We start from the raw sequence: 23,064 nt of genomic DNA on the forward strand, positions 1-23,064 counted from the left end.
AGTCTGTTTTACTTGACGAGAGAAAGGCAGGCGAATGAGATTTGACCGTCACAGTAGATTAGATCGAATTAAATTACCATGGTATTATTAAAGTCATAAGTTGCATGTTGCACAGGAAAAGCCTTATAGACGCTACTAAGACCAAGGGCCTTGCACGTGTCGTAGCCATGACGAAAGTCTTTCTTTCTTCCTCCGAGATACGGACTTCTTATCCATCCCGGAGTCATAATGGCTGTCAGGAAGTACGTACAGATCTAAGCGAAAGGAGGATCTATAGAGTAGTTTACTATCAGAATGGGTTCCCTTCTTGAAGACTGACCGGCACGATGGCAAAGCAGATTGGGCGTCGATCTGTTCCACTCCACGTGTTGAAGCTTGACCGCTTGGGTCTTCGGATGGAGACTCGTCAGTCTCACAATTTATCGGTGCACTTTAATGAAGTTGCATCAACTAAACTATGGCAGTAGACCTTATGGAATTCTTTTAAAGCCAGAGGAGCAGGTTCCTCAGAATGGCAGGTTATATAGCAGCAACAACCTATAACCTCCAATTGTCTTGTTTTGCTTCTCTTGCTCTCTCACCTGAATGGACTGCGCGGAAGGCGGCAAGTACCGGCGTATCTAAATACAGCCATCGCGTATGCGGACCGTACAAACATACGTGAACGGAAACGCGATTACGGCATGTATATGGAACGTCTGTAATTTGGGTCGGTCGAACTCTCTCAGCACTGACTGTCATGGGGGAAGCTCGAGCCATCTGACGTCAAAGTCAACTAGCCTTTCCCCGCCACACCGCTCCTCGTCGACATTTCAGTATGAATTCAGAATTCTTCTTTTTTTATTCCCTCCGGAAGCTCCTGTTGATGAGCAATGTTACAGGAATGCGTCGGCGATCCGATGTAGAAGAATATTCTCGTCTCTGTCGCTCTCAGATGTTGTTTTAGCCTGGTCTATGCCTTCTTAAATGACCAATCACGTATTCTTTGTGTCAATCCTCTCTCAGTCATTCCGTAAAATTGTAGTTGTATCGGAAGGCAGTGCGGTCCGTGGAAGTACCATGTCACAAGGATGGAGTAGTATGCCTAAGGCACTAACAGGCGCCGAGGCTTTGTGAAGGTCCCGCTAACCATTCCACCGGGAACCTCTATCTACATATTCATCCACGAATAAACTCGCTTGCCTCCCGTCGATGATGGGGCTGCCTTATGGCAACTTATATGTCTTCGGTGTGATAAACACGCTTCAAGCAATACGTCCTCTCATCAATTGTTATGTTGTAACAGGCTAACCTCTCTCAGTGAACAACTAGGCGGCTGCCATTTTGATGTGTACATCGTCCAACCTGGTAAAGCGTTGCTTTCGAGTTCCTGCTCCTACGGAGTAAGTATAGCTCGTTTGTCTCATCTATTCTGGCTTCCTACTTTGCTGTCCAACTTATGTGACTGTATGGCTTGTAGTCAAATAACGCATGAAGACCGATATCGACCGATTTTCTTCGTGGCTGGAAATTGCCTTCCACAGGACTTCTATTGCAACCCCATGCGAATGAACCTAGTGTTGCACTAAGTGCACCAAGAATATGTATGACCCTTAATCCAGACTTTTCTATCAGTATCATTCAACTCGAAGGCGCTTGATGTGACAGCTAACAATCTCAAGTGACATAGACTCGGTCAATCACTACTACAAGCCTACTGATCTGTACATGAAACTCATTCTCCTGGCAGCCAAGTTTATCTTGCTACTTTGGGGTTCTAGGGTATGAGGGAGTTTCCGGAGCTTGAGAGACCTAGGGTAGTATTTGGCCCCCCCCCCCCCCCCCTATACTCTCGTATGCGCCATGATCAACTATGGAGGAGCAGATTTACCAACACAACAACACAACAGGGGTGGGTTGCAAGCGTACTTCATCCATGACAATACAAACGGGTTGTTTGGAAAAACAAGCCAAGAAGGTATGGTTATCAACTCTTACTGAAAAATTGCTGTCATAATGATCACGGGGCATACCTGTGCTCCGCCAGCAGCTAAAGGGCATTACACCCCTTTTGAAATGTCCTGCGACATGCTCTCACAAACGGTCTGTGAACGTCATTTACCTCCGTGGGATACATATTCTCCAAGACAATCATGTGCAGATCTCATGATTTGGCTTGCCCGGCTGTCCTCCGAGGTATAAGAGCATTCTCAGCATTAACAGGCGACTGATCAATCGAATAAAGAACCGAAGATGGGACGCAAGGAGAAGCAGATTCTTCACGGTCTTTGGTTGCGTCGGGGTCGTAAGTATCAAAGTCCGTCGCAAAGCGCGGGGCTTTACGATAGCTGTTGTCCCCTGACCTTACGTTCTGTGCCGTCCCATCCATAAGATCAGCGGCTACGCAGTGGACGACGTGGCTTACGGAGCTTGCCTAGACCAGTTGACGCTATCTGCGGACTGAATACCGGTTACAGGTCCTCGAATGAAACCAATTTTACGCCAACCCAGGTTGTCTCATGTATGCAGTGGAGGCCTCAGAAGCACGGCCTGTGAACACTCAAAGGGCCCCTTACACATTGCTATCATCAGACCGATGTCATAACATCACACAGCGAATAGCCAGGTTAAACAGCGGTAGCCCTGGCCTTTGCAAGGGGCAAAGGAATGGACAGGAAGATCTCGTCAAGTGCGAGCACCCAATAAGACATCCGTACGCCCTCTCGCTCCTCAATAGGGCAATTTCTCAATGTGACGGATGCTGCTACTGCACCTCGTTAATTGGCTACCGTGGCCTTGATTCAAACCAGGCCATGCAGTCTCGGTCCTTTTGGGGCGTATTTCTGCGTTACGATCTGTCACCACCAGCTCTTCTGGGAACCCCATTAGGCAGCCTGGAAATTGATAGCAATCTGTTTTTCAGATGAAATCCAGTGCGCCAATTTCTTGTCACATGGACGGCCACCTCCTTAAGCGCTGTATTTCGTGATTTTCTCTGAGCTGGCGTTCGGATTTCATGACACTGTTGTCGGAAACCCCGAAATTACAGATTGCTCTAATTCACTCACTAAACACATTTTCTTCGTGTCAATTTAATCACTCACCAATCTCGATTACCTGCTGATAACAGGGCAAGCTCCCACTTTGTTGCGTATCGCTCGGTAGGATTCGATAGGTATACGCTCTTTGCGTCCCATGCACAACAGGTATGACGGACAAAGTACCCACAGCTTAGAGAACACCGATTTGGCGCACATTATAGGTTTGACATCATGCCAGTATCGAGTAATAAAACGACACACCAATGTTGAAGTCAAAAAGAGAGCGGGAGGGTGTCCGTTTCCATTTCTACTGCTGAGCCCAGCCAACGGATAAAACAAGAGAAGAAACCATATCAACGATGTAACAAAGAATCTTCCAAAACAGACACTCCCGCCTGGAATAACTTTACCTCACTCAAGAAAAGACTTTAACGGCACTTTTCCTGCGGGACAAGCGAAAGTCTTTTTTAATGTACACTGGCAGTAGTAAGACCGTGGTGGTCCCATCCCCCAAACCCTCCCAGTTGGGCACTTAGGTACCAATGTACCCTCCTACCTATGAAATACATATTCTATGGTCCATGTACACCCGTTAACAAAGAACTGGCACTGATTGGGTACCAACACTGTCTTTCGTCATAAGTTGATTGACACCGACACTTTCCGCTGGCTACATGGCCATGTCTTACAGGTCCATCTTCCGGTCCACCGCAGACTGCCAGTTGTTCGTGCAGTTCTCGACCAAAACCTACCCACCACCATCATCACCCAATATACTAGGCTATTCCGTCGTCCGGTACTCGCTATAAATTGCTCAGCAGTATCAAAATACCTTTCTAAGAGGTTTTGTGGCAGATATTATCAGCGATAGTGGGATGCTATATAAACGCAACAATCAACGATATACTACAAAACCTCGGCGAGTGAGAAAGGCTAACACTCAATTACCTAGGTTCCCCGACATGCGGACTTCATACAAACCCGTGGCTTCACGCGTGACATTCTGAGACAAACGCAAACGCATCCGAACGAAACCAAGCTAAAGTCAGAATCCTATTCCTCCAGAATAGGCGTCGGTTTTCCTTGCCAGATACAGTGCGATGAGAGGTGTGGCAGTGCTGGGGAATCAACTGGGAATTTCATGGCCGCCTGTGCCATACTACTAAGCGATGTCAGCAGGGTTCCGGGTAGCTGCTCCTCGTGTATGCAGATAGGCCGATTGGGCTCCCATCCACCCTTGGTTTTCTAGCCGTGGAAAGTTTATACCGATTAATAATACATGGGTGGTGCCCGAAGAACTTTCGATAATGCGGGGTTATTTGAAACATGGGCTATGCAAACGCGCCTGGTCGGGATGGATATTAGAACTACTGTGTGGGTGAGAGAGAAGGAATTTGGATGGGTTAATCAAATAGAGAAGAGGTTGTTTTGGTTCAGGAGCTGGACTGGTCTAGAGGCTTCCATGTAGGAAGCAAATGATCGCTCAATAATATCCTTGTCTCGTCGTGTGGGAATGGTGGGCAAACAAGAAAATGTGGCTTTTCTCGAGCTCATATTCTTATCTATATGACAGCGGATATGTACCATGGCTCTGGACGAGGGAGGCAGACTGTCCTGGAGAGCGGAATAGGCTATAGCCCGGTGCTATGGACACTGACACCCGCCTGTAACCCCGTACTTATATAATCTGTAGCGAAGGAGGACGATAGCTGGCAGAGATGTTCCAGCGTTAATGTTTGGATCTATCAACTCCTATCTAAGGAGTACTAGACTATTCCCAACCTCTGGCCCTATTAAACTAGTGAATGGAAACCCTGGAACCGGGCGGACAAGCTTGCTGCAGAATCATCACCGGGGGACCTATTGCAGAGCCACTGCTTCTTGAATCTCAATCTCAAGATCGATCAGATACCTTATGTCCTCTGAAGCGAATCAGGAGCTTGAGCAGGCCGATGGAGAAAAGTGTGCCTGCATAACAGTGCAGGGTGTATGAGGACCTAGAGAGAGCATCCACTCAGTGGCAGGAAAGGGACAATGAAGAGGCTTGATGAGTCCGGAGTAAATACCGGGGCTGCTGATTGGCTGACCCGGGACACGGGACTGATTACGTGATCCGCCTCGAACCCGCCCTTTCGATCCCTCATGTGGCTTTTCCCCGTGCTTGGGGCAAGGAGAGAGCGAGAGCGACCGAGTCGGCCTATCTTCCGCCTCCTCATTTCCAATCCCTTCACCTTCTGCTCGACCCAGACGATCCTGGCAACCTCTTCTAGCGGTCTGGTTGCGCTACAGACGACCGTCAACTCCCACCGCTCCCGTTATCATCGTGATTTCCCCCCTTTAGAACGCGCCGGATTGTCCGCCCGCAGAACCCCCCCGATATACATGACGTCTTTGTTGACATCCGTTTCAGACCGTCAATTCGCCAGTAACACTTTACTACAATAACTCAACTAGCATTGATCCAACTGCCGCAAACAAGGAACACATCAGCTTGCACTCTCCGATAGAGCGGCGCTCCTCGTAGCGTTCGCGACTCGCGTTTTTCGCTGGTGTCGGTTCACCCCCTTGCGATCCTTCTTTCGAACACGCGGAATTAGGCGATCGGACCCAGGTGTATGGGGAGGAAGCAAACATGGCTGGTGGAGGAAATATCAAGGTGGTGGTGAGAGTGCGGCCTTTCAACAGCAGAGGTGAGTTACTTATGGCATTGGCAATGCGACCAAGCCCCCCCCCTCCTAGACTGGACTGACCCCGGTGTCTTCTTCCCGCATTCTAGAAATCGACCGTGGTGCAAAATGTATCGTTCAAATGAAAGACAACCAAACCGTCCTTTCCACTCCACCGGGCGCCGATGATAAAGCCCGCAAGGCTGGTGGAGGGAAAGGCGGGGATGGAGGACCAAAATCATTCGCCTTCGACAGATCGTATTGGTCTTTCGACAAGAACGCACCGAATTTTGCGAGCCAGGATAACCTCTTCCTCGATTTGGGTGTACCGCTATTAGACAATGCCTTTCAGGGCTACAACAACTGTATCTTCGCCTACGGTCAGACGGGTTCTGGAAAATCATATTCCATGATGGGTTACGGCAAAGAGTACGGTGTGATTCCGAGAATTTGTCAGGATATGTTCGAGCGCATTCGCACAATCCAGCAAGACAAGAACCTCGGCTGTACGGTGGAAGTCTCGTACCTTGAAATCTACAATGAGAGAGTACGTGATTTGCTCAACCCTTCGAATAAGGGCAATCTTAAAGTCCGTGAGCATCCGTCGACTGGTCCCTACGTCGAGGATCTGGCCAAGCTTGTAGTGCGCTCTTTTGAGGAGATCGAGAACTTGATGGACGAGGGTAACAAGGCTAGAACGGTTGCTGCCACAAACATGAACGAGACCTCCAGTCGTTCCCACGCAGTGTTTACGTTGACCCTCACACAGAAGCGCCATGATGCGGAAACATCTATGGATACGGAGAAGGTGTCGCGCATTAGTTTGGTCGATCTTGCAGGTTCGGAAAGAGCGAATTCTACTGGCGCGACCGGTGCGAGACTGAAGGAGGGTGCGGAAATTAACCGTTCGCTGTCGACCCTTGGTCGTGTCATTGCCGCTCTCGCTGACGTGGCGGCTGGCAAAAAGAAGAATGCATCAATGGTCCCGTATCGTGATTCTATATTGACATGGTTGTTGAAGGACTCATTGGGAGGTAACTCCATGACAGCGATGATTGCTGCGATTTCACCCGCCGACATCAACTTCGAGGAGACTCTCAGTACTCTCCGCTATGCAGACTCGGCGAAGCGAATCAAGAACCATGCCGTTGTGAACGAAGACCCCAACGCACGAATGATCAGAGAATTAAAGGAGGAGTTGGCCCAACTCCGGTCGAAACTTGGGGGTGGTGCCGCAGGTCCTGGAGCAGGCGGCGCTGCTGGCGCTATACCAGCAGAAGAATATTATCCTCCAGATACTCCTCTAGAGAAGCAACTCGTCTCCATACAACAGCCGGATGGTTCGGTCACTAAAGTCAGCAAGGCAGAAATCGTCGAACAGTTGAACCAGAGCGAGAAGCTTTACAAAGACCTGAATCAAACTTGGGAGGAGAAGTTGGCAAAGACTGAAGAGATTCACAAAGAGCGAGAGTCTGCTCTGGAGGAACTTGGTATCAGCATCGAGAAAGGTTTCATCGGACTGAGCACGCCTAAGAAAATGCCACATTTGGTCAATCTGAGCGACGACCCGCTGCTCGCTGAGTGTCTCGTTTACAACATTAAACCGGGAACCACCATAGTCGGAAATATGGACCAGGGCAGCCATGTCGAAATAAGATTGAACGGCTCGAAAATCTTAGACGATCACTGTAGGTTTGAGAACGTGGACAATGTTGTCACCATTATTCCCACCGAAGGCGCAGCAGTCATGGTGAATGGATTGCGGATCGATAAACCGAAGCGACTCAAGAGTGGATTTCGCATAATCCTGGGCGATTTCCATATCTTCCGTTTCAACCATCCCCAGGAAGCGCGTGCTGAACGAGTTGAACAGAGCTTACTGCGTCATTCCGTCACCACAAGTCAACTCGGCTCGCCGGCACCGAACAAAACCCACGATCGAACCCTGAGTAAAACAGGCTCGGAGGTGGATGGCGATTCGAGCAGAGCGGATTCCCCGATGCCCTCCCAGCGCGGTAGGGAATCCGATTGGTTTTATGCTCGCCGTGAAGCTGTCAGTGCGGTGCTGGGACCCGATCAAATCTCCCATATGCCTGACGATGAGCTGGACGCCTTGTTTGAGGATGTGCAGAAAGTGCGGGCAACTCGTCGTGGGCTAATGGAGAACGAGGAAGACTCTGACTCGCTCAGTTCGTTCCCGGTGCGGGATAAGTACATGTCCAACGGAACGATCGATAATTTCTCGTTGGACACTGCCATCACGATGCCGGGAACTCCGCATCCGAATGACGAGAATGACGGCCAGAATGGGGGCGAGGCTACTCTGCAATCGGTGCGTCAGGATATGCAGCGCCAGTTGGACCGACAGAAAGAGGAGTATCAGGACAAGTTGAGGAATGCTGAGGCCTCTTCCACTCAGGGTGTCGATGACCTACGCTCCGAAAAGGCTCGAATGGAGGAAGCCCTGCGAGCTGCAAAGGAAGAATTCGAAGAACAACTGAAAAAGCAGAAGGAGGCTTTTGAGTCGCACATGAAGGACCTAGGACAACCGGTACCCAGAATCTATGAGAATGGTTTTGCCAAGTTGGACGACAGGGAGCTTGAAGTCGCCAGGACAGTCTTCCGCCACTGGTCTCAGCAAAACTACGTCCGCATGGCCGAGAAAGTGCTCCAGCATGCGTCTTTGTTGAAGGAGGCTCAAGTGATGAGCCACATAATGGACAAGAATGTGGTATTCCAGTTTGCGATCATTGACCACGGGCATAATATGGCCTCGTCCTACGACCTTGTACTGAATGGCATTTCCGGAGACGAGGACGTTGTTTTAGATGAAGCCAAGAAACCTTGTGTCGCAGTTCGTGTGATTGACTTCAAACAATGTGTCATCCACCTATGGTCTATCGAGAAGCTCCAACGCCGCGTTCAGGCGATGCGACAACTGCACCAGTATATCGACCGGCCAGACTACATCCAACATTTCAAGCTTGAAAACCCTTTCTCGGAGCCGTGTTCACCTCAATATTCGCTGGTTGGTGACGCAGATATCCCTCTCACGGCGGTCTTTGAGACCCGAGTCCAAGACGTTTCAGTCGAAGTTACCTCGCCATATACACAAAATGTCATAGGCATCATTAGGCTGTCCTTGGAACCCTCTTCGGCTCAGGCGCCTTCGTCTACTCTTAAGTTCAACGTCGTGATGCGTGATATGGTTGGCTTCGCTGAATGGGAAGGGTCGGATGTCCACGCGCAATTGTTTGTACCCGGAATTTCTGACGAAGGGGGAGCTACGACCACTCAAATGATCACTGGCTTCGATGAAACACCTGTGCGGTTCGAGAGCGTTCATAGTATGAGTTTGCCGCTGTCAAGTCCACGGACGGCCGCGCTGAAGATCTGTGTCTACGCTAAGGTGACCCAAATGCACTTGGACAAGCTCCTTAGCTGGGATGACATGCGCGACTCTGCCGAGCCGGCTCCCAAGAAGCGGAAAACGCCGCGTATTGCAGAGACCGAGTTTTATTCTGAAGAAAGACATGATGTTTTCGCCCGAGCGCAGGTGCTCGAATTAGCGGAGTCCGGAGAATATCTCCCAGTTGAGGTTGTCCAGAGCAACAGCCTCGATGCAGGTACTTACCAGCTCCATCAGGGGTTGCAGCGACGGATCCTGGTGAACCTAACTTACAGCTCGACTGAAAGCCTGCCGTGGGATAATATCACCAATATCCGCGTGGGTTCAGTGCGATTGCTAGATCCTTGGGGCAAAATCCCTGACCAGGACTTGCAGACACCAGACGTTGCGCTGAAGTTCGTCCAGGAGCCAAACGTGAAGGAAAACGCGGATGGGACATCAAATATCACCATCATAGGCCAATGGGACTCCAGCTTACACGGGTCCCTCTTGCTTGATCGAGTCACTGCAGACAAGTATCGTGTCCAAGTGACTCTGCGATGGGATCTGTTGTCTTCCCGTCTGCAGGATCCCGTTCCCTTTGAGATAGACCTGACCCTCCAGATTCAAGGCCGAACGTATGTTCGACCTCAATCCATGTTCAAGCAATTCTTCAATTCAACGCGTATTGTGCACTCCACAGTTCGCATGTTCTCCCTAGTCGTCCGCCCGGTGTCCGCCAAACGCGCGGCTGATCTCTGGCGCATGAATACACAAAACGACTATGTGAAGGGCGAAGAGCTCCTGGTCACCTGGGCTCCGCGCAAAGTCTCACTTGTCCGGGATTATATAGCCGCCCGCAAACGAAGGCGACGTGTCGCGGAGTTGAATGCAGCTAAAGGGGCTTTGAGTGCCAATAGCCTTGTTGCATCACCTCCACGCAGCGGACGGTCAACTCCCCTGCGTAGCCAGGAGCGTGCCGACCGCAGGGCTAAATTGCTTCAGAAATACGTCGACCTCTGGGGGAAGAAGACCGATCCAATCGAGGCCATTCTGGTCCGAAGCAACACCGAGCCCCCTGCAGGAGGGGCGGCTTTTGCCTCGCGGGCGAAGCAGTCATCTTCAAGCGATGATGGAAGTTCAGTTCAGGACGAGGCATCATTGAAGCCGCGATTTGTTGCCAGCGTCCAAGCTCTTCCGAAGAACGATTCGTCTTTGAAGTCTGGCTATCTTTTGACCCCAGATGATACCAACAGCCACTGGGTGCGGCGTTTTGTTGAGCTTCGTCGTCCATATCTCCATATTTATTCTGTTCCCGACGGTGATGAGATCAACGCTATCAACCTGCGCAATTCCCGAGTTGATCATGCACCCGACTTCGCACGGCTCCTCGATGGCCCAGGAGCAGCCGGATCTGACCGGGGAACGTCTCCACGGGGTCGTCCGAATGTCTTTGCAGTGTACGGGGCACAAAACACGTTCCTGTTTGCGGCCCGAACCGAGGCCCAGAAAGTGGAATGGATCCTAAAGATCGATGAAAGCTATTTCAGCAGCCCCGGTGCCAGAGCAATGGCAAACCACAATGCATAACTTCATGCTACCTGCACAGCAGTGACTCACCTGATGAACAGGTCTCATGGAGATCCGTGATGTGACGCTACCCCAACCAACCCACCCTTTGTTTCCGCCCCCTGCATATAGTACCCTTTCGGTGGCTGTTAGCACTTGATTTTTAACCATACATTTTAGATTCTACGTTTATTTCTATCGCGTTTTTGATTGGCAGGCCTGGTGTTCCTTCCTTCGTTGAGCCATGACATACATCATCATCCCTTTCCACTCCACACCCGTTCTTGATTGATTTTGAGATACCCCTGAATAAATTTGCCTCTTACGGCCTCTATCAACTCCCATGTACATACATTTTTTTCTGGAAAAAATTTTCATCTATAGATACAGATACACACACCAGCCTGCATGCATGCTATGATACAAGAAAGGGAGGACCCGGCGTTGTCCGCAGGCGGGCAGTAGGTCTTTGTTTGTTGATGATTGTTCTTGGAGAGTGAGTGAGTAATTGAGAAATATATACAATTGTTTTCGAGTATCATACTGTGTTAGAAAAGCGATATAGCATTTCGAGGCGTGACTAAACATCAGCTGGGTGAGCAGGAGACCAAGCTCTCTTGAGTTTGCTTCAGGAGCTATCTATTTCACTCTTCCAGCCTCAATTTTTACATGACCAGCCGGTACCTCTACTATCAGGAAAACATAATTAACTGAGTGGTCAGTACTCTAGAGCGCAGATGGATGGTTTCCAGGTAGAGTCAGATTGGAACTATAGCATCCATAGTATTGGGCGTTCGTTGCCATGGCGACAGCGATTTCCGGACCACCTCGATGTCCGGCCTGATGACTACCACAGTGCATACATACATTGTCCATCACACAGGTACCAAGTGGGAGCACCTACAGTGATGCAGTAATGCGATTACTACAATGCCAGTCGTTAAGCTTCCGCTTCATAGCCACCGGGGCCATTCTCTCCCTGGTCATAACCACATTTCTTATCTTCGGCACACGATACTCCAATGACGTCGCCAAGTATGCTCTGAAGACCTCCGTCAAGCCAGCCCCGCAGACATGCTTGCATACCTCGTCGTCTTCTGAACAAAGTAATGCTACGACATGGGAGTTTATAGTCGAGCGTGATGGCGACAATCACGGACTTTCAGATGAGCAATGTCGCCTCGCGTTTCCGAAACTGTTTGTCGAGCTGGACAAATCTGCATCGCTGAAGGAAGGTCATCGCATTACGTTCAAGGACTTGGACAGTCTGCAGGTGGAGGATGGAATGGTGCGGGGCATCATTCATCATGGTGAGGTGTGTGCTGGAATCTACCATGGTTGATGTTTCTTCTAACAACGACTTGATGCAATATAGCTGTATGTAGTAGATTTCGGCGCAATGCCCGCAACATTCACCCGCGGGAAAGTAACATTACACGCGCTTCATCGTGCGCTTGCCTCGTTTCCGGACCGAGGCAGTCTACCAGATATTGAATTCGTCCTGACGACGGAGGATTATAGCACTCATGAGGGCCCAGTTTGGTCTTATTCCAAACGGGACGAGCAGGAGAATGTCTGGTTAATGCCCGACTTTGGATACTGGTCGTGGCCGGAGGTCAAGATCGGCCCCTACAAGGATATTCGCCGCCGCATTGCTGCAGTCGACGATGGCGAAGTAACCCTGGATGGGAAGTTCATTCCAGGCCTACCTTTCCAAGATAAGAAGAAGCAGCTCGCCTGGAGAGGAAGCGTTGCTACGAACCCGGAGATCCGGGGAAAGCTGTTGAAGGCAGCGCAGGGCAGGAGCTGGGCAAGCATCCGGGTGATTGATTGGGACGATGAGAATGATGTCCGGTTCAATCTTCTCCCAATGGAGGATTACTGCCAGTATATGTTCCTGGCACATGCAGAAGGACGCAGCTTCTCAGGGCGTGGAAAGTATCTCTTAAATTGCCGATCCGTGATGGTCTCGCATAAGCTGGTCTGGCGCGAGGCGCATCATGCTGCCTTCATTGCGTCCGGACCGGAGGCGAATTACGTCGAGGTCGAGCGTGACTTTTCAGATCTTGATCGGAAGATGGAGTTTCTCATTGATAATCCGGAGACTGCGCAACGCATTGCGGAGAATTCGGTGAAGACGTTTCGAGATCGGTATTTGACACCTGCTGCGGAGTCGTGCTACTGGAGGCAATTGATTCGACAGTATGCTGCATCGTGCGAGTTTGAGCCCGTTTTGTATATGCAGGAGAATGGCAGGAGAGAGCCCCGTGGTGTTCCATTTGAAAATTGGGTCCTTACAGGGCTCTAGATGTCTGTTCTATGTGCATGTTATGGCGTTGATGGGTGTAAATATTGTGATTTTTAGCGTTCACGAATTATACGAGTAAAGACATGGATGGGTATTATGATAAGAATGGCAACTTGTGTCAAAAGTGCTATCATTATACAAGAAGCTGGATTATTGTGGGTGAATCTGCAAATAATCCCTCTGTAGCTGAAAAAGGACTAGGCGCAGCTGACCATCACAACCCCATTCTTCTTCCATCTCCACCATCTTCACCTCACCCTATGGCATCATTCCGCATGTCGACCCAACAAAGCCCTCAATGGAATCCATCTGCCCGACTCTTTTCCTGCATCAAAAATCACGGCAACTCCGGTACGAGGAGGAATCTCAAGCACAACTGGCGTCTTCGTATCCGAGACTACCCGCAGAATCTCACCTCTCACTGGCACCTCCATTATCCGGAGTAAATTGCACATTACCCGATGTCGATCTTTTGAAGTCATCGTACATGAAGAAAGACCCTTACTAGCACTAATCGGGCTACCCCACGCTTCCATGAAGAGTTAGTGAGGGATATAGTTTCCTACCATCACGCCCCTCCCGGGATCTGAGACGGCCACGAGAATCTGCCCAAGAGCCGTTTCGTGATAAAATTCCTTCAATCGGGTAATACGTGCGGGGTAAGTCGAGGGGGGGAAATTCTTAGGATTCGGTGGAAAGGTAGGATAGGATCTCACGAGGCCCACTTGTTCACCTGATGGGAACACGAGGTAGCCCTGCAGATCTCCCTGTACATCGGGTCTCAAGGGCCCAAGAGGCTCAAGCCTTGGACCAATCAGTGGAATGCCGACCGTCGACTGTTCACCGACTAAGTTGATTTTCTTGTACATCATGGAAATCATGGAAAGAAACTATTGCCCTAAATGAGGCAGATCATTGATAATCTCATGGAGCATTGTTAGGGTGCCTTCTGCCGGAATAAGCGGTCGAAGGTAACACTTTACCCCAGGCAAGGGATGGGGCGCAGCGCGGTTGCCATCGTATCTGTGATGTCTGGAAAGCCCAGTACAAAGCAGTACAAGGCATCACTAAGCTCTTGGCCTGATGAAGTTTCAACACGTTGCACGTGAAGGATGAAAGTTGGGGTGCTACGTTGAGACCTGCCCGGCCGTTAAGGTTGGGACTTGAAAGAGCACCCGATGTATGCCCTTCCGGCTAAGAAACCTACCCAGACTTGGCGGACAACCAACAAAGGGCACCAGATAACTCATACGGCAGTCAGTCCTCCTGCCATGTGTCTGGTGTCCTCTGGGCAAGTCCACTCGATGGGTTACTCGGCATGAGGTAGGTGAGCGAACGGGAGAAATGATGGGTCATGCATCACCAAACAACTCCAATGTGCCATGCATCTGGGAGTTAATTGGGGAAAGAAAATGGAAAGGGTGTGAGAAAACATCAATGGACTAGTTGACATGAAGACAGCAGCTGAACTTGTGCTAATCGCCGCCGGATATGGATTTTGGCCCGGCGGAACTGGCCCTGAAAGAGATCTTGTACAAGGTTTGGGATGCCGTGTCCCAAAATTTCGATCTATGGGAATAACTTCGGGAGCGGCTAAAGCCAATAGCTGACTCCACGTCCCTCCCAGGAACAGGAAGATTGAGTCATTGTGATGAGGGGCCGCAGCCATGCATCATGCTGTAAGACCAGGCCGGGAAGAATTATGCAGTCGGTTTACAAAATCCACGGAAAATTGTGTCAGCCTGCTTGAGGCACAAGAGTCTACTCCAAGGTCGGTGGCATGATCATACTCTCACCCCTTGATGATCAGTGCTGCCCTTGCGTCTCCGCCTCATCCGACTCTTCTTCCAATGTTCCTGGAAGAATCGACTAGGTTAATCACGGTTTATCTGAGCATAATTACCCCATGAAGTGGGTCCATCCCCAGATGATCAAATCAACACTAACGAAGCTAGTAGAATATTCAACGGCCCAATTGCTGCTGCTGCGCCGAGGCAACTGGCCAAGCTACTACTGTTTCCGTCACATCCAATGCCAACCGATATATCGCATTCGCCCGGTTGGGTGAACATGTCACTATGGACTGCCTGTCAAAGCGAGTCATCTCTCGAATTCTAAATGCTCTGTCCTAGTGACCGGGGGCAAGTTCAATAGCATCTATTGGCTGGTGAATCCAGAGGCAGCCTTGCGGCACTTGCATTTAAATGAGAGCATTCACTTGCCACATCAGTCCTGACGCCAAGTCAATACAATATTGTCCGCTAGCCTACCTGGAAGATCCACTAAATTCCGACTATGCATATAGACGCATCTCAAGTCCATGCTAGCACCTGCCCTAAGCCAATTCCAGCTGGGCGATGTATCTATCCCGTCCCTCAGACCAGCAGACCAGATTTCACCCGCAACGCTGGGCATCAAATGATCGATGCTTTTGTACAAAATGGGGAATAGCACCTCATCGATCATTGAGAGCGGTCATCAGCACGGGTGGGCCCTGCTTACTGCCCTGCTCTTGACGCTCAGATATAAAAGAATGGCGAAGCATCCCAGTGTATAGTAGCATTGCATATACATTTCTTCCATCGCACCTGAATATAACAGAAGCAATCCCCCAGCCGGGTCTGCAGACTCCTTACAGCAACACTACCACCACTACTACATATTCCATCCCTCAATACCTACCTACCCTAACTAAGACACCATGCTGTGGACGCATCATCTCCCAACCCTCTGGGCCCTAAGCCTCACCCTACTCACATGCGTACTAACCTCCCCCATCGCCCTCCGCGCCACCGGACCCTGGCTAGCCCTAGACACGGACTTCCCAGACCCGGGCTTCGTCCAAGCCGACGACGGCACCTGGTACGCCTTCGGGACGAACGGCAACAACCGCACGGTACAAGTAGCCAAGTCGACCGACTTCAAAACATGGACCCTACTGGACAAAGAAGCCCTTCCCACACTAGCAGGCTGGGAGACGCAAATCGACCACTGGGCCCCAGACGTAGTCCGCCGCGTAACCACCCCTCCCCCCCCCTCATCCCCTCCCTAAAAACAACTAACAAATTACACACAGAACGACGGCAAATACATCCTCTACTACAGCGGTGAAGCCCAATCCGATCTCCGACACCACTGCATCGGCACGGCCGTATCCGAATCCACCGACCCCAGCGGCCCCTACATCCCAAACCCCACCCCGCTCTCCTGCCGGCTGGACCAAGGCGGCAGCATCGACGCATCAGGCTTCCTAGACAAAGACGGCACCCGGTACGTGGTATTCAAAGTCGACGGCAACAGCATCGGCAACGGCGGGGACTGCAACAACGGGATTGCACCCTTGAAGCCCACGCCCATCCTGCTACAAAAGGTCGACACCGATGGGTTTACACCCGTAGGCGACGCAGTGCAGATCCTAGACCGCGATGATAGTGACGGGCCGTTGGTGGAGGCACCCAATTTGATCCTCCACGGGGACACGTACTTTTTGTTCTACTCGACGCATTGCTATACGGATGAGAAGTATGATGTGCGGTGGGCGACGGCGGCGGAGATTACGGGCCCGTATACGAAGACGGGCAAGCAGTTGGTGAAATCGGGCGATTATGGGTTGGTTTCGCCTGGGGGTGGCACGGTTTGTGGGTGTGGGGATCGCATGCTGTTTCATGGGTTTTGTGCCGAGGGGGATAGTAGGAGGTGTATGTATGCGGCGGAGGTGAGGATTGACGGGGTGGAGGTCGGGTTTGTTTAGTAGTGAACTAAACTAAGTATTGAAGGGTTGGGGGTTGGTGTTTGGAGTTTGGGGGGTTCTGCTATATATACTATACATATACCACGTTCGCTTTTGGGTTTGTTGATGGTGGGCGAGGATTTGGGTGTTTTGGTATGGTTTGTTTATGATCGCGGACTCTATATGGTCCAGGTGAATAACTTCTGTTGTGTGAAGAATACTAGGATCTTGCATAGCACTCACATTAGTATGGACCTTTAAATTAAGAGTAGGGTATCTCTACTATCTATATTCATCATCATCTTCGTAACCCACAGTGTCCCGGCAAAAACCGCTAAATGAACAACAGGAATTATACCTTCCCCTCCTCAGCCTTCTCCTTCCTCTCCTTCCTTGTCTTCTCCGTCCGCTCTAACCACCCCCCAATCCCAGCAATCGCTGCCTCCGGATCATCCTTATAATTCAGCAGGTACCCCTGCACCTCCGCAGCAGTGAACTCCCCAGCCGGAATACCAGCCGCGAAATCCTTCGCCAACCGGACAATCTTATCCGATACAGGAGGCCGTTCTTCCATTCCATCACCAATAGCCGTCTTCTTAACACCATTGGTTTTGCCGTCGTGGCTGGTAATGGCGTTCTTCCTCCTGTTCGGAGACACAGAGCGCAAATCACCCTCAAGTGTGGAATAAATGGATGAGAACAATTCCCGGATGTCTTGGGAGTGAGCGTACCCAAAAGTGATGGTCATGTCCACACGACCGGGACGGAGGAGTGCGGCATCGAGCTTCTCCGGGTGGTTCGTAGTCATGATGAGGATGCGGCCTTCGCTTGCTGCGACGCCATCGATTACATTCAGTAGGCCGGAGAGGGTGATGCCCTTGTTATCGGGGGTCTCCTCGGAGGGCTTCTTGTCTGTGGACGAGCCAGCGGGAGTGTTGGCAGCAGCGTTGGGCGCAGCGGCAGGGTTGGCATTGGCGTTGTTGGGGTCGTTCTTGGTCTTGTCGTCTTGGGTGCTGTTGGCCGCGCGCTTGGAGGTCATGCCGGCGCAGTCGATGTCTTCAAGGAGAACGATGCAGCGGCGAGGGAGATCTTGGAAGAGAGACATCAGGTCGTCTTCGTCTAGACTCTTGGAGCTCAGGTTCAGCAGGTATAGAGGGAGGCCAAGAAGCCCTGATGCTGCGAAGCAGAGACTGGTCTTTCCTGTTCCGGGAGGGCCGTGGAGGAGGTACCCCCGACGGTAGGGGATACCTCTGTTGGAGTACCATCTCCTTGTGCGGGGGTGAAGGTATTCCTTGATGTCTTTAATGAATGATTGCTTCTGGTGTTGGTCTAGCACGACGGTGGACAGAGGCCTGGGGTGGCGTGCCATGCAGCGTACCCAGTCAGTGTATCCACCATTCTTCTGGCCGCGGTAGATAACTGTGCTGTTTCCGTCTCTGGCTACCCATGCCCTTTGGGCTTCGGCAAGGAGTTCCTTCAGGATAGTGGGGTCACGGCCGAAACATGAGATGAACAGTCGCTCAGGCACGTATCGCATGTAGGAGATGGTGTTGTTGTTTTCCTCTTTGGCACGAGTGAAGGTAAGAAGCCGACCACGGAACCAGAAGTAATGGCTTCCTTCGGCTGGGGTAAAGCGGAGGCGCTTGAACTTGTCTCGTGCAACGGTCTTGGCCCAGTAGTCGTCAAAGTCGGAGACGACATTGCCGTTCTCGTCGTATTCATCTTCATCATCCAGGTCACCCTCGTCGTCGGAGTCGTAGTACCGTGCGCCGCTGGAGATCTTGGTGCTAGCTACGAACTGAGTGGACTTTTTCGTAGAAGGGTGTTGTGCCATCCAGAACATCAGGTAGTTATACACTTCATCCTCGAGGCGGATCTCAGCAGTTGAGACACAATAGTCGGTTAGCAGCTCATGTGAGCGGAAGAACACATATCGCAGCGAAGCAACAAAAGCCACAGCCGTCAAAATCATGGGAATATATTGGGAGAGGTCGATGTGTAAATACGATATTAGAAACCGGGATATGAAGGAGTACCCTGGAATGAACATATCCAGCATCGCGCTGTCGGAAGGATTTATATACTGTGAGGAAGATGTTGCGTTCATGATTGGAGTGTTGTTGATGGTGTTGCTGAGAAAGGCGCTTGAAGCCATGATGAGGGTTTCGTAACCGTAGGGTATTGATATATATAGAAATCCAGCATACGCTAACAATGTCGTGGGCGCGGAGTTGACCTTGGAAACAAGTGATCTCTAGCGGCAAACAACAACAATATGCAATTATCCGGCAGCTCTATAAGAGAAATATGGAAATTAACGCTGAAGGAAAGTTGCAATTAACTGCATGGAAGACTCCTGTTGTCGAGAACGAACTCTTCCTTTATACTTCTATCCCAGCCATGTTGCGCCAGGCAGGAAGGCTGACAAGCCGTGGCATCGTGGGGTTGGTAGGCATCCATCTGCGCCGAGCGGTAGGAGCAGGATCTAGAGCGAGCCTCTGACCCATCGTGTAGGGCCAATGTGTAACTGACGAACGGCGCCCAACGAAGGAAGTGACTGGCGCAGTGGAATGCGCAGCTGACGGGGAGCCACTTGAGTCATAGTCCGAAGCAGGCGGGCGCCAATCCCGGCAACTCAGCCGGCGATCCTGTGGATTCTTCAATTTCAGCCGCATCCCCATCTTCCTCGGGGACATCTCCCTCGAACCAATAATGCCTTTCTTGTATTCAATCCTAGTCTGTAAAAATCCAAATGTGGGTATCTTGATTATGACGTATTAATGGGTTATGGGCCCCCGTCCTAAGAAAAAGCCGCGCCTTGCAAAAACAACCAATAGTAAGAGCACCAGAAAACCAACAAGCAAAGAGAACAATGTCACAGCCACTCGTTCTATGTCTATAATCACGATCCGGTGAAATTGTCCTTCACGGTGTCGAATATGTCGGTCGCCCACTCCTTCGCTTCCTGGAGTTTGTCCCAAAGGGTCCCCCACCAGGTAGGACCCTTCTCATCCTCGCTTTCCGGGTCAGGCTTGGGCTGAGCTTCAGGCGCCGTTTCCGTCGGGGACGCAGAAGAGGTAATCTCTGCCGACGGCATCATCGTTGGCGTCATAGTGGCGGTCGTGCTAGGAACTGGAGGGTCTGGAACACTGGCCAGCGTGGGCGTGTCTTCGTCAGAGTGAAGGCCTATCGTCTTGAGAGGCAGACGCATGGTCCCATTGTTTGGGTGCGCCGTGATCCCGAGTGAGTCGCAGATAATGTTGTACACATTGATGTTTTCTACCTGGGTTAGCTCAAATCCAACTCCGCGCGACGAAGGGTCGGGGATGACTCACGAAATGCTTCCAAGCGACTGTTTGGTTCATGGGGGAATGCGGGTCCCCTGGCGATAAAAATTGCCCGCATCAAGGGGTGCTCGTGGTCATATCCATGAATGCCTCTGGGGTGGTAGACCTCCCCATTCTCCAAGGCCTTCTGGGCATCAAAGTCGGCACGCTCGACGACTGCCCACCCTGTCTTTGGAATTACCCACAGAGGGGCGATGCGATCATTGTTTTTGAAATGATAGCGTTCAGGCATGCCCTCACGTGTGTAGATCTCGACCGCATGCGAATAGTTCGCGGCCACGCTCTCCAGCTGATCTTGGAGAATTTGGAGATCCTCTGGCCGTTTGGGACGCAGCCCGCGTAACGGCCAGCCGTCGATGCGCTGGACTAGATCAAGATCGACCAGGTCCTCCAACTGAACCAATCGCTCGGTCGCGGTTGTCGCCATGCCATGGTCGGAGACAATCACGATGTTCACGACATCCGTTAGATTGCGTGCTTCGATACCGGAGAATAGGCTGCCAAGCATGTCGTCCACCTTAGCGATTGTGTTGCGAGTTTCAGTGCTGTTGGGGCCATAGTTATGTCCATCTGCATCAACATTCGGAACATAGGCAGCAATAACCTGGGGCCTTTGGGGTGCAATGTCTGACTCCGCTTCTACTCCCGGCATATCCAACAATCCCAAGATGCGTTCCACTTTCGAGGAAAGCATTTCGGACCCGTTGTATTCGTCTAGGTAGGTTGGATCTACGCCTCCGATATGTGCCTCGGAACCCGGCCACATATGAACAGCGGTCCTCACGCCCTGATTCTCGGCCGTCATCCAGAGGGGCTCCGCGTTCCACCATTTCGGCTGCATGCTGACGGACGGGTGGGTATAGTAGAACTCTTCCTGCAGCTCCGGATCCCAGAAGGTATTTCCAACGATTCCGTGGCTCTCGGGATACAGTCCCGTAACAAGTGTAAAGTGATTCGGGAAGGTCACGCTCGGAAAACTGGGTAGCATGTACTGCGGCGAGACGCCGTTTGCAATGAATGAGCGGAGGGTTGGTGTCAAGCCACGAGTGAGAAAGTCCGCTCGGAAACCATCGAGAGAGATCAAGATCGTCGTGGGGGCGAACAACGCAGTGCCATTAGATAGAAGCTGCCTCGAGAAATGAGGGGCTCGATACTTTATAGATGCTTTATATGCGCCCAGTAAGAAGATGAGGAGAAGGATAAAGATAGCGGAGAATACGAGGGCGAGTCTGCGCCATGGAACGCGCCGTGGCTGGTTACCAGAGGTCAGTACCGGAGCTCCCGCAGAACCCATGAGAGGTTATTCTGTAACATCCATACCTGCATAAAAGCATATTCTTTGACGCGTGTGTCGAAGTCGGACGAAGATGCGCTCAGGAGAGAGTGCTCATCGTCCCGATGACCCTCTTCCATCTCGAACATTATCTCTCCGGATCCACGCGCCTTCTTACGACGCTCTTTGCGGGCCTCTCTTCGGGCCTGTTGGCGTTGTCGCCTGCGTTCCTGCTTTCCGATTCGAACACTACTACTGCTGGGGCTGAAGATGCGGCGAAGGCCATGAGTTGGACCGGTTCGGGTGAGCAGTTTCTCTGTTTCTTCTTCCTCTTCCAGTACTGTGCGATCGTGTTCGGCAAGTTCTAATGTAGTGCGTGATCTTCGAAGAAACTCGTCGTCCTCCGAGTCAGAGTCCTGCTCTGACGGGGAACGAAGCGACTCGGCATCTTCGTCATAGTCGCCGGGAGACAGAAGGGCGGAGGTGGGAATGTTGCGTCGGAGAGGCATGAGTGACGGGCGGTGGCATGAGGCCGGAGTGCAGAGGCACGGAGGAGGGACCGACCGACCTTGGAGCCGGTATGGCGACACGTATGAAGTGTTGATTAAGGGAAATAGTAAGGGTCTTGGGGGGATGATAAAGGATGGCGGAATCATGGATTAATTGACCTCGAGGGGGCGGCGATCGGCGGATCTCCGGGCCGGTGCCGAATGAGAACCACTGGTCCAGCTCATGTCTGTCCTCTGACACCATGGATATGCTCGACTTTGTATAAATATCAAGATTTACCTCTGAGTTGACGGAGAATTTGTCCGTCTAGGAAGCTTGATCTATATTAAATCTTGACCACCTCCTATCCATCTGGTATGCGGATGTCTACATGTCGTCGACTCGCCGCTCTGTCAAAGGGCTTCTGTGGATAGTGATCAGTGGCCTCCATACTTGAAGCTTCACAAAGAAGTCATCCTTCAAGGCATTGACATCCCTGTCTTGGAAACAACTGGCTGATATGAGTGCTAAAGCTATCATGTCTGAATTATGCCTCCCCTCCCCTGATGGGATGACAGCTTGCACATGAGAACCAGACAAAGAACAGAACTACAAAGAAGCTATCGAGCATTCAGAGATACAACCAAACAATGAAAGGCTGGCGGCTACCACAGGCAGTAGCCTTGAACGAAAACGCTGTACTCGAAGCGCCTTTAGTGTCTGTCTGTCGCTAAGTCCCAGCATTGGTAGTACTGAAAGCTGCAGTCGCAACGATGTTCCCAACAATCGACAACTTGCGCTTTGAACGACTAACATGACTAACGAAAGACGACCGAGTCACTAGTCGAGATACATCAGAAATCGCTAGATTTAGCTACTAATCGATCGACATTTAGGTGTCAAGCATCCGGTGGCACATTGCTTGCGAAACATGCCACAGTCGAGACTGCAACGTGGTGAGGCTGACGTAGCAGCATCCTGGGGATGCTTCCGTCTATTGAGAGGTTGCTGCATCCCCATTGCACTTCCTAAATGCGTTCAAAGATACTGTTCTCTTCGCAGGGCTACAGATCGTCGAGGAATGGATCAACATTCCTCAGGCTGGCCGATTCCGGCCACTCGACTTCCCTTTTAGGAAGCCCTGGGGTGGCAGCTTCAAGTCACATGACGCTGGGAAGAGCCCCAGTTGGATTTGCTACCAGCAGGAGTAGTCTATCTAGATCCGGGCGGCTGTCAATGCTTTGGGTTGCAGCTGTGCTATTTTGAGATCCAAT

At 51.1% G+C, this 23,064-nt stretch overlaps 6 protein-coding genes across 6 annotated transcripts; 4 read left to right on the forward strand and 2 right to left on the reverse strand.

Moving 5' to 3' along the window:
• Nucleotides 1-2,143: 2,143 nt before the first annotated feature.
• Nucleotides 2,144-3,040, forward strand: BO88DRAFT_78508 (uncharacterized protein). Its single transcript, XM_025713130.1, has 2 exons — nucleotides 2,144-2,284; nucleotides 2,372-3,040. The coding sequence occupies exon 2, from the start codon at nucleotides 2,499-2,501 to the stop codon at nucleotides 2,904-2,906; it is 408 nt and encodes a 135-aa protein (XP_025561030.1). The 5' UTR covers nucleotides 2,144-2,284; nucleotides 2,372-2,498; the 3' UTR covers nucleotides 2,907-3,040.
• A 2,170-nt stretch (nucleotides 3,041-5,210) lies between these two features.
• Nucleotides 5,211-11,148, forward strand: BO88DRAFT_391576 (kinesin-3 motor protein uncA). The gene is made up of 2 exons (XM_025705015.1): nucleotides 5,211-5,710; nucleotides 5,797-11,148. The coding sequence occupies exons 1-2, from the start codon at nucleotides 5,653-5,655 to the stop codon at nucleotides 10,662-10,664; spliced, it is 4,926 nt and encodes a 1,641-aa protein (XP_025561031.1). The 5' UTR covers nucleotides 5,211-5,652; the 3' UTR covers nucleotides 10,665-11,148.
• A 384-nt stretch (nucleotides 11,149-11,532) lies between these two features.
• On the forward strand, nucleotides 11,533-13,022 carry BO88DRAFT_391579 (DUF821 domain protein). The gene is made up of 2 exons (XM_025705016.1): nucleotides 11,533-11,958; nucleotides 12,019-13,022. The coding sequence occupies exons 1-2, from the start codon at nucleotides 11,560-11,562 to the stop codon at nucleotides 12,949-12,951; spliced, it is 1,332 nt and encodes a 443-aa protein (XP_025561032.1). The 5' UTR covers nucleotides 11,533-11,559; the 3' UTR covers nucleotides 12,952-13,022.
• Nucleotides 13,023-15,535: 2,513 nt separating this feature from the next.
• BO88DRAFT_78561 (glycoside hydrolase family 43 protein) lies at nucleotides 15,536-16,868 on the forward strand. Its single transcript, XM_025713131.1, has 2 exons — nucleotides 15,536-15,967; nucleotides 16,028-16,868. Exons 1-2 carry the CDS (start codon nucleotides 15,653-15,655, stop codon nucleotides 16,700-16,702), a joined length of 990 nt encoding a protein of 329 aa, XP_025561033.1. The 5' UTR covers nucleotides 15,536-15,652; the 3' UTR covers nucleotides 16,703-16,868.
• BO88DRAFT_78592 (BCS1 and AAA domain-containing protein) lies at nucleotides 16,826-18,949 on the reverse strand. Its single transcript, XM_025713132.1, has one exon. The coding sequence runs from the start codon at nucleotides 18,834-18,836 to the stop codon at nucleotides 17,034-17,036; it is 1,803 nt and encodes a 600-aa protein (XP_025561034.1). The 5' UTR covers nucleotides 18,837-18,949; the 3' UTR covers nucleotides 16,826-17,033.
• Nucleotides 18,950-19,583: 634 nt separating this feature from the next.
• BO88DRAFT_416738 (alkaline phosphatase family protein) lies at nucleotides 19,584-21,810 on the reverse strand (the record flags this gene model as incomplete). The annotated part of the gene is made up of 3 exons (XM_025708269.1): nucleotides 19,584-19,960; nucleotides 20,017-21,280; nucleotides 21,349-21,810. 3 exons carry the CDS (start codon nucleotides 21,808-21,810, stop codon nucleotides 19,584-19,586), a joined length of 2,103 nt encoding a protein of 700 aa, XP_025561035.1.
• Nucleotides 21,811-23,064: the final 1,254 nt, after the last annotated feature.

Source organism: Aspergillus vadensis, assembly GCF_003184925.1.
Source record: "Aspergillus vadensis CBS 113365 unplaced genomic scaffold BO88scaffold_17, whole genome shotgun sequence".
In the NCBI taxonomy this organism is placed as follows: Eukaryota; Fungi; Ascomycota; class Eurotiomycetes; order Eurotiales; family Aspergillaceae; genus Aspergillus; species Aspergillus vadensis.

Coding starts and splice junctions, on each gene's coding strand:
- BO88DRAFT_78592 (XM_025713132.1), bottom strand. CDS start 18,836: ATGGCTTCAAGCGCCTTTCTCAGCAACACCATCAACAACACTCCAATC.
- BO88DRAFT_78561 (XM_025713131.1), top strand. CDS start 15,653: ATGCTGTGGACGCATCATCTCCCAACCCTCTGGGCCCTAAGCCTCACC. Junction 15,968..16,027: donor CCCCAGACGTAGTCCGCCGC/GTAACCACCCCT, acceptor AATTACACACAG/AACGACGGCAAATACATCCT.
- BO88DRAFT_391576 (XM_025705015.1), top strand. CDS start 5,653: ATGGCTGGTGGAGGAAATATCAAGGTGGTGGTGAGAGTGCGGCCTTTC. Junction 5,711..5,796: donor GCGGCCTTTCAACAGCAGAG/GTGAGTTACTTA, acceptor CCCGCATTCTAG/AAATCGACCGTGGTGCAAAA.
- BO88DRAFT_78508 (XM_025713130.1), top strand. CDS start 2,499: ATGTATGCAGTGGAGGCCTCAGAAGCACGGCCTGTGAACACTCAAAGG.
- BO88DRAFT_391579 (XM_025705016.1), top strand. CDS start 11,560: ATGCGATTACTACAATGCCAGTCGTTAAGCTTCCGCTTCATAGCCACC. Junction 11,959..12,018: donor GCATCATTCATCATGGTGAG/GTGTGTGCTGGA, acceptor GATGCAATATAG/CTGTATGTAGTAGATTTCGG.